The following is a 14,255-nucleotide window of genomic DNA, read 5'->3' as shown; positions in this document are numbered from 1 at the left end:
ATGCATTGTCTGTTAGAAACCAAATAGGTGGCTTGGCCAAGGAAATGTCATAAACCTTTTGCTTTTGGAAAGTAAAATCCATAAAAAAATATTTGTTGGCATGTTGGGGTTTGACAAGTTATGAATATTTCAGCAGCATTGCAAACTAGTATTTTTCTGATTTTTCCATGTCATTTTCTTTCCAATTATTATTGTGACCAGTGTGGTCATACATGGTTTTTATGGCATGATTCAATCCACCCTCTTCATCAGAATTTCTTAAGAAGCAACAGGTCAAGTGGCAGACTCCTGCAAAGGAAAATTAGGACCACAAGGTACAGCAAGTCTTTTGTGCCTACAGCAATTTGACTGTACAAAAATAGATTTAAAACTTTTAAAGGCATTTTAAACTATGAACATATTGTATATATCAGCCCTTAACTATTTTAATTATTCACACATGCTTGTCATGTTTCTTCAGTGTTTACTGTTTTGTCTGTCTTGTCCTTGTTCTTTTATGTTTTAATGTTTAAATATTTTAATGTTTTTATTGTTATTTGTATTTATGTTTTTGTTATGAAGTAGGCTGTATAACAACAGAGTGTGTAATGGTGACCACATGAATTTCCTACTTGTGGATAATAGAGTTTACCTGGACCATGACCTTGATGTAGCCCCACAAGGCTGCTAAGGAATACAAGCTTTTGGGACCCGGGGGCCACTCCGCCTACGCGTTGTCCTGAAAGCTGGGGAGACTGGAAGCAGTTTTTGTGGAATAACTTGCCAATCGTTGTGCCCAAGATTATGAATTTTCAGGGGGTACGTTGGTCTCAAGGAGGCGCATCAACCCACTTCATAACAGCTCATTTCTCATGCAAAGTGAAAGACGTAAATGCAATAATTGGGCAATATCTTGTGGCAAGAAGGTGTGAGCTGTATGCATTGTGTCATGTAGGATCACTAGCACAACCTCTGGACACATGCCAAGTTTCGTGAAATTCTGTACAGAGGGGGTGCTGAAATTGAGACATTTCTGTTTCTCAAGACCTGCTGGAGATCAGGTTGAAATTTACATTTACATTCTCACACACACACACACACACACACACACACACAGACATATGCACTTGCACGCACACACACACACAATCACAGGCACACAGGCAGTGCACACGTTTGTACAGACACACAGACAAATAGACTGGTGCACACATATTGGTAATGCACACACATCCACACACAAAGTGGCACACTATGGTAAAAAATCTACACATACCACAAAGTAGTGTGTAATATTGACACAAGAATACTTTTTACTGACTTATTTTAGTGAGAAAGAGCACACAAGCTTGTGACCTTGTACGGACTATGACAGGGGTCGGCAACCTTTTCTCTTTAAAAGGGCCATTTATTTGACCAGAAATAAAAATAAGTTTGTCTGGAGCTGCAAATTTAAACCATTTAAAAGAAATCAGTTTAAACATGTTTATCTTTATTACTGTAGCCTCAGGCATATGGCAAACTTGCCATACTCTGCATATGCTGCATTGTACAGTATAATTTTTTCACTAAATGTCGGGACAGCGTGAAGCTTAACAACTATATGAAATTGTTAAAAAAAAAATTGATAACTTCCCTTTTTAGAGAAAGCCAGGGAGCCACTAAAGCAGAGCTAAAGGGCCACAGGCTGCCCACCCCTGGACTATGAGGGTGAGTGTGGCTTTAGAACACACACATTGTTGAATTGTTGTTCACATTTTGTGATATTTATCCAGTATATAAGCAACAAATTGAGTTTAGACAATCATTGAGCAACCGAGGGGGAGAGCATGTGAGAAGTTTACAAGGGGATAGAGGGAAGTTGAGAAGTGCAATTGATTTTCTTTGAATACATGAAGCACTGTGTGTGTGGCAGTTATATTACTGTAAAGTATGTGCTGCTATGCTGTACATCTAGTTTTCTTAAAATTCAAATAATATATTTATATATATATATATAGAATATATGGAATTTGACAAGGAATGAAAGGACATACCGGTATTAGTTAAATTCCAGTGTGGGTAAACAATGCTCAAATAACCTTTTTGCCTCTTAAACAACCATTAGAAATTGGACATCCGATTTCCATTGTCACGGTACAATACTCAACCCGAGTGAATCATTACGCTTCCTGCCAATCAAATTAAAAACAGCTCATAACAAGTAGAGCAGCTTCATTACCTTGTCTGGGTCTGGAGATGGTGCTCGGTCTAAACAGCTTGTCACTCACACTGTTAATGTTTGAAAGTACAGCATCATCCACTGAGAATGTATTATTTGTAATATGCAATGGTGTGATAACAGACTTCAGGATTTCACAGACTTAAACAGGACAGGAATTAACAAGGTAGTCATCAAATACTGCGTAAACTTAATAGTACTTAAATGGTCTCCAGCGTCAGAGTAATGGGTGATGGTTTAGCACTGCGTATCATGAAGGAAAAACAGAGCCATAAATTGTATCATTAATATGAAGTAGTGCAAACTGTTCCTTTACACTGACAAGGCAGGAGTGTGTGTATGTATGTGTCACATTTTGCGGCCGTCTCATGGCTGGAGCTGGAAATAGAATCCCCTCATCTTGGTCGATACTGCCTGATCTTTCTATTAAGGGATTTACAACTTCTGTATTTGTTGTCAAAATCCAAAATTGTTACAGCAAATATCACAAATTTCCTTGTAGAAGTCACATGCATAATGGATGGGGCAGTTCCCAATGCTCATGCTCTATATACCTCTCAAACGGCTGACAGACATGGAGCCTCCTGGCCTGGCTCCACTCTGGAATCAGGAAAGTTCCAGAATCAGAAAAGTTCTGGAATGCAAATCTCAGTTGTATGACTTCATAAGTTATTGTAGAGATTCCCTAGAGTGGATACTAGTCAGCAAAGTACCCCTCGCTGTCTTGTCACAAATGTAACAATGTGAGCAGCAAAATCCATAGATATGTTGAGCTTTGAAAAACAATGAAAATTCCGGCAGCATTGCAAACTAGTAATAGCCCTGAACTCATGAAAACATTTGGTTTTCCATGTCATTTTCTTTCCAACTATTATTACGACCCCACAGGGTTAGCGCAGCGTGGTCACATAGGTTTTTATCAAAGCTAGTTTTAGGCACATGAAACGTGTTGGGTATGTAGTCCCACGAGGCTGATAAGGAATAGAAGCTCTTGGTACCCGGGGGCCACTCCACCTACGCGTTGTGCTGAACGGTGGGGAGACTGGAAGCAGTTTTTGTGGAGTAACTTGCCAATCGTTGTGCCCAAAATTATGAATTTTCTGGTGGTACATTGGTCTCAAGGAGGAGCATCAACCCACCCCATAACAGCTCATTTCGAGTAGGATCACATAGGATGTAGGATCACAAAGTACCATGTTGGTTTGGATTTCTGGAAGACGACAAATAAAACAACTAACTACTTGGATTAAGCTACTGATATTTGACTTAAAGCCTACATGGTTTAGTCTATATTATACCGGACTTTGTCGTTAATAAAAGAAAAATGTAAATGTTGTCATATTAGGCTATTATTTGCCTTATGTGTGGGTTGACAAGGTAACTGACTATGACCATACATTTTAGCAGATGCAATGACCTATATCCAATTATTAGCCTACTCATTGCGTTGTGCATGAAAACTATTTTAAAACACACAGGCTGTTTCTACCTGTAGTCCATGACAATGCAACATCTGGATGTAACCTATGTCTCCCCAAGTGATTTAAAACGAAACAAATGTCAATGACTTATTTAGTTTGCTTTCTTGCAACATTGACATGATTCGGCTATGCATTTGATTTAAATGACCAGGCTGCCAGTCGAGGCAAAAGCCAAATATCCAACAAATAACCTAGGACTTCAGAGACAGGGCAAACTTCTACCACCATTCCCAAAATGTTATCCCAACCAATTTAATAAATGTGCGCTTATAACGAGGTGAAGTGCGTTCCCGAACAAATTCTTTTCCTCTGAGGGAATGTCCAATCTTCATCAACGACATACCGTTGTACCTTACCTTGTCTCCGTCTGTAACGTGGAATCTAATAGGCTAATTCTAGCTGCTGGTGCCGGTGTTACATGGCAACTGACACCCATGTTAACTGGCTGCGTTGGTGACGTTTCACGAGTGATGACGTTTCTTTGACAGATGTGGCCGCTTGCAGATTTGTCACTTTCTGATAGAAACTGGAGACGAACAAATACAAATATGCATGACATATTTAAATGTCAAAATTGTCTGTAGTAGGCCTACGCTACATGCACTGGACCATGAATATGCCACCAAAACAATAAATAGCCTACCTAAATAGCCTTATAATAACTCCACGTGGGTATCGAACCTGCTTCCTAAATGAAACCTCTTACATGATAACCATTTATCTACGTACTTGCGCCACGAACCAGCCCTAAAGTCATAGTGAAATTTACTTCAGTTAGTCTATACAATTAGAAGTCAGCTGATGATTGTAGCAAGTTAACACGGCTGATGGTGTTGTCTTGCTACAGCAGTTGCCCAAGCCAGTAGGTCTTCAAAGTATCATGGTTAAGTTTTCAAACATTTCACTGACTGGTGGTTAGGCTCTCTGTGGCCACCTAGTCTATCTGTAGCCTAAATTGAGGAAGCGTTGCTGGTCTAAAAATAAATAAATAATAATAAAAAAAAGTGTGATGGGGAGGATTGAACCCATGTCGACTGCGTGATCAAGTAATTTATAGGCATGAACCTGTTGCACGACAGGAGAAGCACCAACTTAAGAACTGGGAAGTAAAGTATCAAAAACACCATCAAACCCATGTTTACGTGTCAGCAACATTAATGTTAATAAGCATAAAGAGTTTTGACTCTCCCTGTGCGCACATTTTGTGTAAAATATGGACACGTTATAGACTTCTCCTGCCCATTGCTGTGTGCGTTTCAATGCCTGTGTTTCATGAACTGAATTCTTAAAAGAATAGGCTGGACAAAAGGATACACAGGCAACACATTTTTATTTGATTTATTTGCTGACGTTCATGTTCATGTGCCTCTACAGACACTTCAGGTAGGGGCGACCACAGCCTAACCTCAGTGAAACGTTTGTAAAACTTAACCATGATACTTTGAAGGCCTACTAAATGGCTTGGGCAACGGTAGCATGATAACATGGTGGCCAGATAACATGAACAGCTATGTTAACTTGTTACAATTATAATAACGTTAGCTGACTTCTTTTAATCATACAACTGAAGTCCATTTCTGTGAGTGCCGTCAGCTGGTTCGTGGCGCAAGTGGATAGACGTCTGATTACCAAGCAAACAGGTCAATTTATTCGTGGATGATACCCATGTGGAGTATATTTATGCTATTTAGGTGTTTGTTTTTTGGGTGGCATATTCATGGTCCAGTGCATGTAGTACTACATACAATTTTGACTTTTAAACATTTCATGCATATTTGTGTGCGTCTCTAGTATATCAGAAAGTGACAAATCTGCAAGAGGCCACATCTGTCAAAGACTCGTCATCAATCATGAAACGTCATCAACGCAGCCAGTTAACATGGGAGCCAGTTGCCATGTAACACCGGAAACGAACATCCATGAAACGCCATTTTTGTAAAGATGGCTGCGGTCAATTTCAAACTGTTTTGGCTGAAGTAGCTAGCCTAGCATGGTCCATTGAAATGAATGGGGCGGGACTTAGTCACTCTCTCCAGTTATATATAATACCTCCATGGCTAATTTATATTAACTGACATGAACCCTACATGAAACATTACCGTCTACAGCCTAGAGAGAGCGCTCTCAAATGCACAAGTCCTGTGCACTTTCAGTCAGAGATTAGTGCTTGTGCTATGCCTGAAACACACTGTATACTTAAATCCTCAAATGGCCGGGATTCTATTTATAGCCGGGCCTCAGATTCGGACAAATAAAAGCCAGTATAAATTTGTTTCAATTTTACTCATAAAAGAGCTCTTCTTAATAATTTATATTGTTGGTTGGTTTAATAATGTTGCCAATGAAAAGTCATCTTCCCACACCATGAGTCTCCAACACGTTGCTCTCAAGCTACCAGTAGCACCCAGCCCCTTTCTGAGCTAGAGGCTGAAGCAATAACCTACATTTAAAAACAATTGTTGCTACCAGGCATCAGCCTACGAATTTTATAAAAAAGTAAATCATGTATAATTACTAGTTTAGTTATTTAAAATATAAATAACTAAATTTAGGCTCTTAGACCTCTTTGGCTATACAGAATACGGTTTCACTTGCAGCACAGCACACGTTCCATGAATGAATGAAAGCGGATGCCTTATCTCGCAATAAGCGGATGGAAATCCCAACACTCTTTCATACATAAAACTTAATAGTGAACCATTAAATACCCCACAGATTTCAGTGGTCATCAGTCCCGATATTTAGCAATATAATCAAACAGTCCAAACGTAAATCAAATCTCAAATTGAACATCTTCTTCTGCTTTTGATAGCCTACCGGTATGCCGCTCCAAACGAAAAGTAGGTCTCACAATAAAACGTAAGAAATAAAGGCCTATTGCTGATCGCTGTTTTGCTACTAATTATCTTTCACGTAATGAATATGCACAGAAAGTGAAAGTAGGCCTACTATGCGCTCCGTGAGCTGTCTGTTCACGTCCGCAATCGATTATAACCTTCCTCAAATGGAGAACACATCCATGTTCTCTCCCGTTATAGGCTGTCATGCTTCTGTGTTTGCAAAATTCTTGACGGTTCCTGATCGCTAAACGTTTGTCGATAGCGTTTGATGCAGAAGCACCTATAATTTGATTTCAGCGGTGACAAATCCTGCTGAGAGAGAGAGAGAGAGCAACGAGAGAGAGAGGCAGCCCCAAAGTGGTCCTGCGCGCGTGTGTGTGTATCTGCATGGGGTTCAATTGAAGTTAGAGTTGGTCCGTCCAGTCAATAGTCCCGCATTCAGGCCACTCCATTATTAGATTAATGTCAGACAGCCTGTAAAATCTGTGGGAATTTCTTGCATCATGATGGCTAGAGTTGCGGGACTTTTATTAGTATGCTCAATAGCCTACTTAGTAATAATTTATGCGCAATACCTGCGCTGAAATTTAGGCACTGGTTCGCTCTCTTTTTCTCTCAGCATGTTCTGCTGCCAGTTTGTGCCAATATATCGTCCAAAATGCTTGATTGCATTGCATTCTCCACATTTTTAGCTAAATTTTAATTTACCACATCAGCATTTTTGTTCAGTGAATCGCTTTACAATAGCGTCGGGGCCTTATCAGCAGCCTCCGGCTTGCCTCTTGCCACTATTCACTCCTTCATCTTCAACATTCCCTGTAGAATTCTCAAAATGTTTGGCCTCAAAGTGTCCAGTTACATAGTCTGTCTGTTCGTAGTCTTGGATTTTGTGAAATAAATTTCTAAATATCACCTGTTTGCTGCAGCTTCGGTCTGCATGTCCTTTTAAAACTGCATCTTTTTCTCTCTCGTGAGCATTTAATCTGCTGCCAGCTTGTGACTCCACATCGCCCAAAATGCTTGATTGCATTGTATTCTCCACATTTTAGATACATTTTGGTGTACCACATGGCATTTTCTTTCAGTGAATCTTTTACTTTGCAATTACCTTCCTGCCCTCCTCTTGGCTGCCTTCACTCCTTCATCTTCATTAACATTTTGGCCTCAATAATCTAGTTACATAGTCTCTGTTTTTGGTTTTGGATTTTGTTAAATACATTTCTAAATAAATGCGACTTATATATGTTTTTTTCTTGTTCATGAAACATTTTTTGACTGATGCGACTTATAGTCCGGAAAATACGGTATAGCACACTTCAAAATTCAACTTACAAAGTGCTGTAGACCTGGATGCAGATTCTTGGACTATAATGTTAACTCACAGGTACATCTGAATGGCCTACACAGAGAACAAGTAGAACAATACATGCTAATTATAAAACACAGGATGCATGATCTTGTTGCCTAGCAATGGCTTCAGAGTTTAACATTTTAAAAAGGGTGTGCTTTTCTGTCAAAATCCTTTCTGCCTTTTACCATGTATTCATCTCACCTCAGTAATTTCACAAAAATGACACAAGTGGAGGCATGTGCTCACACACATACACACACACAGGCAAGCGCACACACATTTGATGACATCAAACATCAAGTTCCCCTTAGGCTTGTGAAGAAGACCTCTCCCACTTCTCTCATTGGGAGGCTTTCCCCCTTACAACCCAATCCATTTATCTTCCCCCTTTTTTCCATCTCAGTGGGTCTCTCAAGTCTTTCAAACCTCCAAGCAATCTAAGAATTGACTTCCATAAATTGCCTCTAAAATGAGTGGTTCGCTCTTGTTTCCTCAAGAGACAACTTGAAATGTGATGATTCTAGCCTGTTTATTATGGCTTAATTTCAAAGGATTACATGTCTGTTGTGTCTCCAGCAGTTTGAGTGTTGCCTGGGTTACCTGGTTAGTGCAGTCAATATGGTCGAAACAAACAAACAAACAATGTGTTACAAACAAGGTTTATTAGTGGCAACATGGAAAAAGGATAACAAACTTTTGAGACAGGCATGTGATACTTCCTAACGATTCTTCTATTAATTGCATAACTACATTAATCACCAACTCTTCACTTTATTTGTCCGACAGATTCTTGTACTTTCATAGACAGTCACCAGTGAGGATTTAACGCCTGTTGCACAGATAGACAGGATCAGCTGACTGACAGCAGAGTCTGACAGACGTCCCTCTGTGTCTCTGGACGCTGCAGTGTCGTCCTCCAGCCACAGGGGGCACTACCATGGCAGGGCTACTTCAGGACGGAACCCATACGTTGCCGTGGGTGTCTGGAGATTGGGTGTACGGAATGTTCCAGATCCAAGGCTGATCTGTGCAAAGACCACAAGGAGGACATGAAGAATAGAAGCAGGTCAGGGTTGTGTGTGTGTGTGTCTTTGTGTGTGTCCCTGTGTGCGTGCGTGCGTGTGTGTGTGTGTCTGGCAGTTTCAAGGTTTCATGGCTTTTATTACAGTGCCACATTTCTCCAGACTGGAATTTGAGCCTCAGTCCTTCGTCTCTATAGTTTCCCAGGAGAAGCCAAACACAGGTAGAAGCTTCGTAGAAAGAGACTTTGTAGAAGAGCTAGGTTTCTATTCAACTTTTTTAACTAATATTTGAAATATTTGAACAAGAAATCCTGACCAGAAACTTTATATTTGCGTACAATTTTCTAATGCACATAAACATTTGATTTGCTGAAGGGGGATGGATTTATGTAATATAATAATGCATACAATACAATTAAAGTTGAAGGAAACAGAATTAGTTTTAGAATTTGAATTAGTTGCATTTTTAGCACCAATGTGTTTTTCCAAAAAACACTGCCCTGACAAGCTTTCATTTGGATTCCACAGCTGTTCAGAATTGCCTTGACTAGGAGAATGTCCGTTTTTAAAGGTATTCTATGCAGTTTCAGGTATTTTTGGCAACTGTAGAGCTCCCCCTAGAGTCCTAGAGTGATATGTTTATATTTTACTCTGCCGTTACTCTAACAACAGGCAAAAACTCCGGCAAAGACCTATCTACTGACAAAGTAATGTTTCATGATTCTCGCAAGACAATTCGGGTCAACTATTCTTGAAGTTGCATGGCTGGTTCTCTCATTAGCGACTTGCTACAGCTATGCTGTATGGCTATGCTAGGTGAACGATTCCTCTATTACAAGTTTGTTTACCAAATTGGCTTTGTAAAGGTTATATTAAGGTGAAAATCTTGCATAGTGTACCTTTAATTTACAGGGAATAGAATACATTTCTTTAGCCACATTTGGCGTTTAAAATTACTGGTGTGTGAATGAGCTAAATGGACACATAGCTTGTTTGACTGAGGAGCATTGGTAGTATGTACTTTGGATGGTTTAACGCTTCATGGCAAGACGACAGTCAGAGAGTCACCTGTTCCTGGGGCTCTAAGCTCTAACTGAGACCTGGATCAAATCAGAGGACACTGCTAACCTGGCTGCACTCTCCATCCACTACGCATTCTCCCATACTTCCTGTCCATCTGGACGAGGAGATGGAACGGGCCTGCTAATTTACAACAAATGGAAATGTACCTTCAAATATCCATCACAAGGTGACTGCTCTGGTCAAAGTCTATATGGTTGTCATTTACTAGGGGTCGACCAATTATCGGCCGGGCCGATTATTAGGGCCGATATTTAGCATTTTTATAATAATCGGTATCGGGCATTTTTCCCACCGATAAGCCGATATTGAAATGGATAAAGAATAAAACGCGCTACTTTGTCTGTAAAGCGTCTCTCACTCCCTGCATTTGCTGCTCTGTGGCCGAGAGCATTATCCCGCCCACTACACCGTCTGATTTGTTAGTTAGCACGAATGCAGCCAATCAGGATCGAAGACTGAACACAGAGAAAGTTTAGGATTCTCACTGAGGCAGACTGACTGGGCTTCAGCTGTACGGAGCTATTTTTCGGAGGTAGCCTTACATTGCTGAAGTTGCAATGAATCACAATCATCTACACTGAAGTTACAAAAACACCACTTTGTAAGCTATTGTCTCTTTGATCCAGATCAATAAGTAAAGCTCCCACTTCCTTCATTTAGCGAATTCCCGATTGATGCACGTTAGTGATATGCTGTTTGCTGAAATTGCAATGCTGTTTGCTGAAGTTGCAATGAATCACAATCATCTACATTGAAGTTACAAAAACACCACTTTGTAAGCTATTGTCTCTTTGATCCGGTGTTACATGGCAACTGGCTCCCGTGTTAACTGGCTGCGTTGATGACGTTTCATGATTGATGACGAGTCTTTGACAGATGTGGCCGCTTGCAGATTTGTCACTTTCTGATATACTAGAGACGCACACAAATATGCATGACATGTTTAAAAGTCAAAATTGTATGTAGTACTACATGCACTGGACCATGAATATGCCACCCAAAAAACAAACACCTAAATAGCATAAACTAACTTCATGTGGGTATCGAACCACAAATAAATTGACCTGTTTGCTTGGTAATCAGACGTCTATCAACTTGCGCCACGAGCCAGCTGACGGCACTCACAGAAATTGACTTCATTTGTATGATTAAAAGAAGTCAGCGAACGTTATGATAATTGTAACAAGTTAACATAGCTGTTCATGTTATCTGGCTACCATGTTATCATGCTACCGTTGCCCAAGCCATTTAGTAGGCCTTCAAAGTATCATGGTTAAGTTTTACAAACGTTTCACTGAGGTTAGGCTGTGGCCGCCCCTATCTGAGTTGCCTAATTGTGTATCCTTTTGTCCAGCCTATTCTTTTAAGAGTTCAGTTCATGAAACACAGGCATTGAAACCCACACAGCAATGGGCAGGAGAAGTCTATAACGTGTCCATATTTTACACAAAATTTGCGCACAGGGAGAGTCAAAACTCTTAGGCTTATAGGCTATTAACGTTAATGTTGCTGACATGTAAACATGGGTTTGATATTTTATTGACATTTTATTTCCCAATTCACACATTCGTGCTTCTCCTGTGGCGCAACAGGTTAATGCTTGTATATTGCTTTTTCACGCAGTCGACATGGGTTCAATCCTCCCCATTACACGTTTTTTTAATTATTATTTATTTATTTTTAGACCAGCAACGCTTCCTCAATTTAGGCTACAGATACTAGGTGGCCACAGAGAGCCTGACCAGCAGTCAGTGAAATGTTTGAAAACTTAACCATGATACTTTGAAGACCTACTGGCTTGGGCAACTGCTGTAGCAAGACAACACCATCAGCCGTGTTAACTTGCTACAATCATCAGCTGACTTCTTCAAATTGTATAGACTAAGTCAAGTAAATTTCACTATGACTCATCAGCTGGTTCGTGGCGCAAGTACGTAGATGAATGGAAATTCAAGATGCTATGCAGATGATACACCATTATATCCGTCATAGATGACCCCCTCGGCCTCAGCATGCATCTCTAAATGTCTCTGACATTTCCTCATGGATGAAGGAACATCACATTCAACTGAACCTTTTAAAGACTGAGCTGCTGGTCCTCCCAGTCAAACATCAATGTCAACCTTGACTCTTTATCTCTTGCTCCTATCAAGATGCGCAAAACTTGTCATAATTGTCATAATTGATGACCAACTGACCTTCCCCGACCATTTACTTTGGTCACCCTTTTGTGCCGCTTTGCACTATTCAATATAAGGAAAATCAGGCCTAACTCAATATGCTACCCAACTCCTGGTACAGGCCATGGCTCTCTCACACCTCGATTATTGTAATGCCCTTTTAAAGGGCCTCCTGGCCTGTACAGTGGAATCCAAAACATGTAATACTCCAAAACAAGTAATACTCCCTATCTCTCAGTGTAGTATAAATGGCCAGGAGATCTTACAGTGACTGTAATTAAAAAGCGCAGGAGACAGAGATTACACACACTACACAGGAATCAGGACCAAAGCAAACATTCTGCTAGCCTGATCAATGAATACATCTCCCACTGGGACATTGCCTGAGTAGCAGGATCACGGGAAATGCTAACACAATCCAGTATCCATGGACACCAGCAGGAAAATTAAAACATAAAAAACAGTAAACAACTGCTGAGCTTTTTGTACCAGGAGATTTCATAAGCACATTACCAGAGCAACTGGTGTGGAGAAGCCATGCTGACTAGAAGGTCTGACTCCATGTGAAGCAAATAGCAATGTTTGGCACAGGCTTTGGGGTCCTTTTATTAGGGCCCGAGCACCGAAGGGCGCAAGGCCCTATTGTTTTTGTAAGGATTATTATTATTATTATTATTATTATTATTAGGGCCGAGCACCGGTACAAAGGCCCTATTGTTTTGTAAGGATTATTATTATTATTATTATTATTATTATTATTCATTATTATTATTATTCTACTTTTTTGCTTTCCTGTTTTTGAAGTGGTTAACATGGTCGGAAACTCTCGAAATTTGGCACACACGTCAGGTGTCATGCAACGCAGTTAGGAACAAGAGCTTGACCCCGGGCGTGGCTCAGGAACTCACTAGCGCCCCCTTAGGTGACTGATCCCGTGTTTGGCAAATATTTTGAGGTGGTTAACATAATCGAAAAGTCTTGAAATTTGGCACACACATCAGGTGTCACACAAAGCAGCTACAGTGTAGGTAAAAAAGCTTGGCCCCGGGCATGGCCCAGAGACTCGCTAGCGCCCCCTTACACCCCCTTAGATGACTGATCCCGTGATGGGCATATACTTTCAGCTACACACACCAAATTTGGTTGGTGTCTGTATCTCCCAAGATGAACAACTTTCGTATGTACAATGCATTAGCCACGCCCAACAGGAAGTGAGGTATTTGGGATTTTGTGCAGACTAATATGTGATGAAATATGTGATGAATCATGATCCCAAAAGAGGTGCTTCCCATGGGTGAAAACGCATGAAATTGGGCACACACATCAACTGGTACAGTGAATAGACAGGGATAAAAGCTTGGCACCGGGTGTTGCCCAGGAACTCCATAGCGCCCCCTTATGTCACTGTGACTTGTGGTTGTCATATAGTTTAAGATACACACACCAAATTTGTGTGTATCTTCTCAGGTTAATAGATATCATGATTATGATGATATCCAGACACCCAATGGGCCTGCCTGGCATAGCGCCACCACCTGGCCAAGCAGGAAATGTGCCAGAAATGGATGATGCCTTAACTGATTAATCTAAAACTTTATAAAATATTGGATATCATTATTGTGATGATATTCACATGTGTAATTCACATGCCTAGCATAGCGCCACCATCTGGCCAAGCAGGAAATGTGCCAGAAATGGTCTATGCTTTGAATGAATGGTCTAAAACTTCTCAGGTTAATAGATATTATGATTATGAAGATATCCAGACACCAAATGGGCCTGCCTGGCATAGCGCCACCACCTGGCCAAGTGCACATGTTCCTGTGCCAGAAATGTGCCATGTGCCTTTATTGATTGATCTGAAACTTTACAAAATATTGGATATCATTATTGTGATGATATTCACATGTGTAATTCACATGCCTAGCATAGTGCCACCATCTGGCCAAGCAGGAAATGTGCCAAAAAATGTTCAAGGCTTTGATGGATTGATCTGAAACTTTACAAAATATTGGATATCATGATTGTGATGACATTCACACGTGGAATTCACATGCCTAGCATAGCGCCACCATCTGGCCAATCAGGAAATGTGCCA

General features: G+C 40.5%; 1 protein-coding gene across 2 annotated transcripts in view; it reads right to left on the bottom strand.

Moving 5' to 3' along the window:
- Window positions 1–8,515: 8,515 nt before the first annotated feature.
- tdp1 (tyrosyl-DNA phosphodiesterase 1) overlaps window positions 8,516–14,255 on the bottom strand; it is a 46,969-nt gene continuing 41,229 nt past the window's right edge. For both annotated transcript variants that reach the window (XM_048228658.1, XM_048228657.1), the window contains exon 16: window positions 8,516–8,897. In XM_048228658.1, coding sequence (XP_048084615.1) covers window positions 8,824–8,897 — 74 coding nt within the window. In that variant the 3' untranslated portion in view covers window positions 8,516–8,823. The remainder of the gene's footprint in view (window positions 8,898–14,255) is intronic.

Source organism: Alosa alosa, chromosome 19 (genome assembly GCF_017589495.1).
Source record: "Alosa alosa isolate M-15738 ecotype Scorff River chromosome 19, AALO_Geno_1.1, whole genome shotgun sequence".
NCBI lineage: Eukaryota > Metazoa > Chordata > Actinopteri > Clupeiformes > Clupeidae > Alosa > Alosa alosa.
Note: the sequence above shows the minus strand (reverse complement) of the source record. Positions and strands in the feature narration are given on the sequence as shown.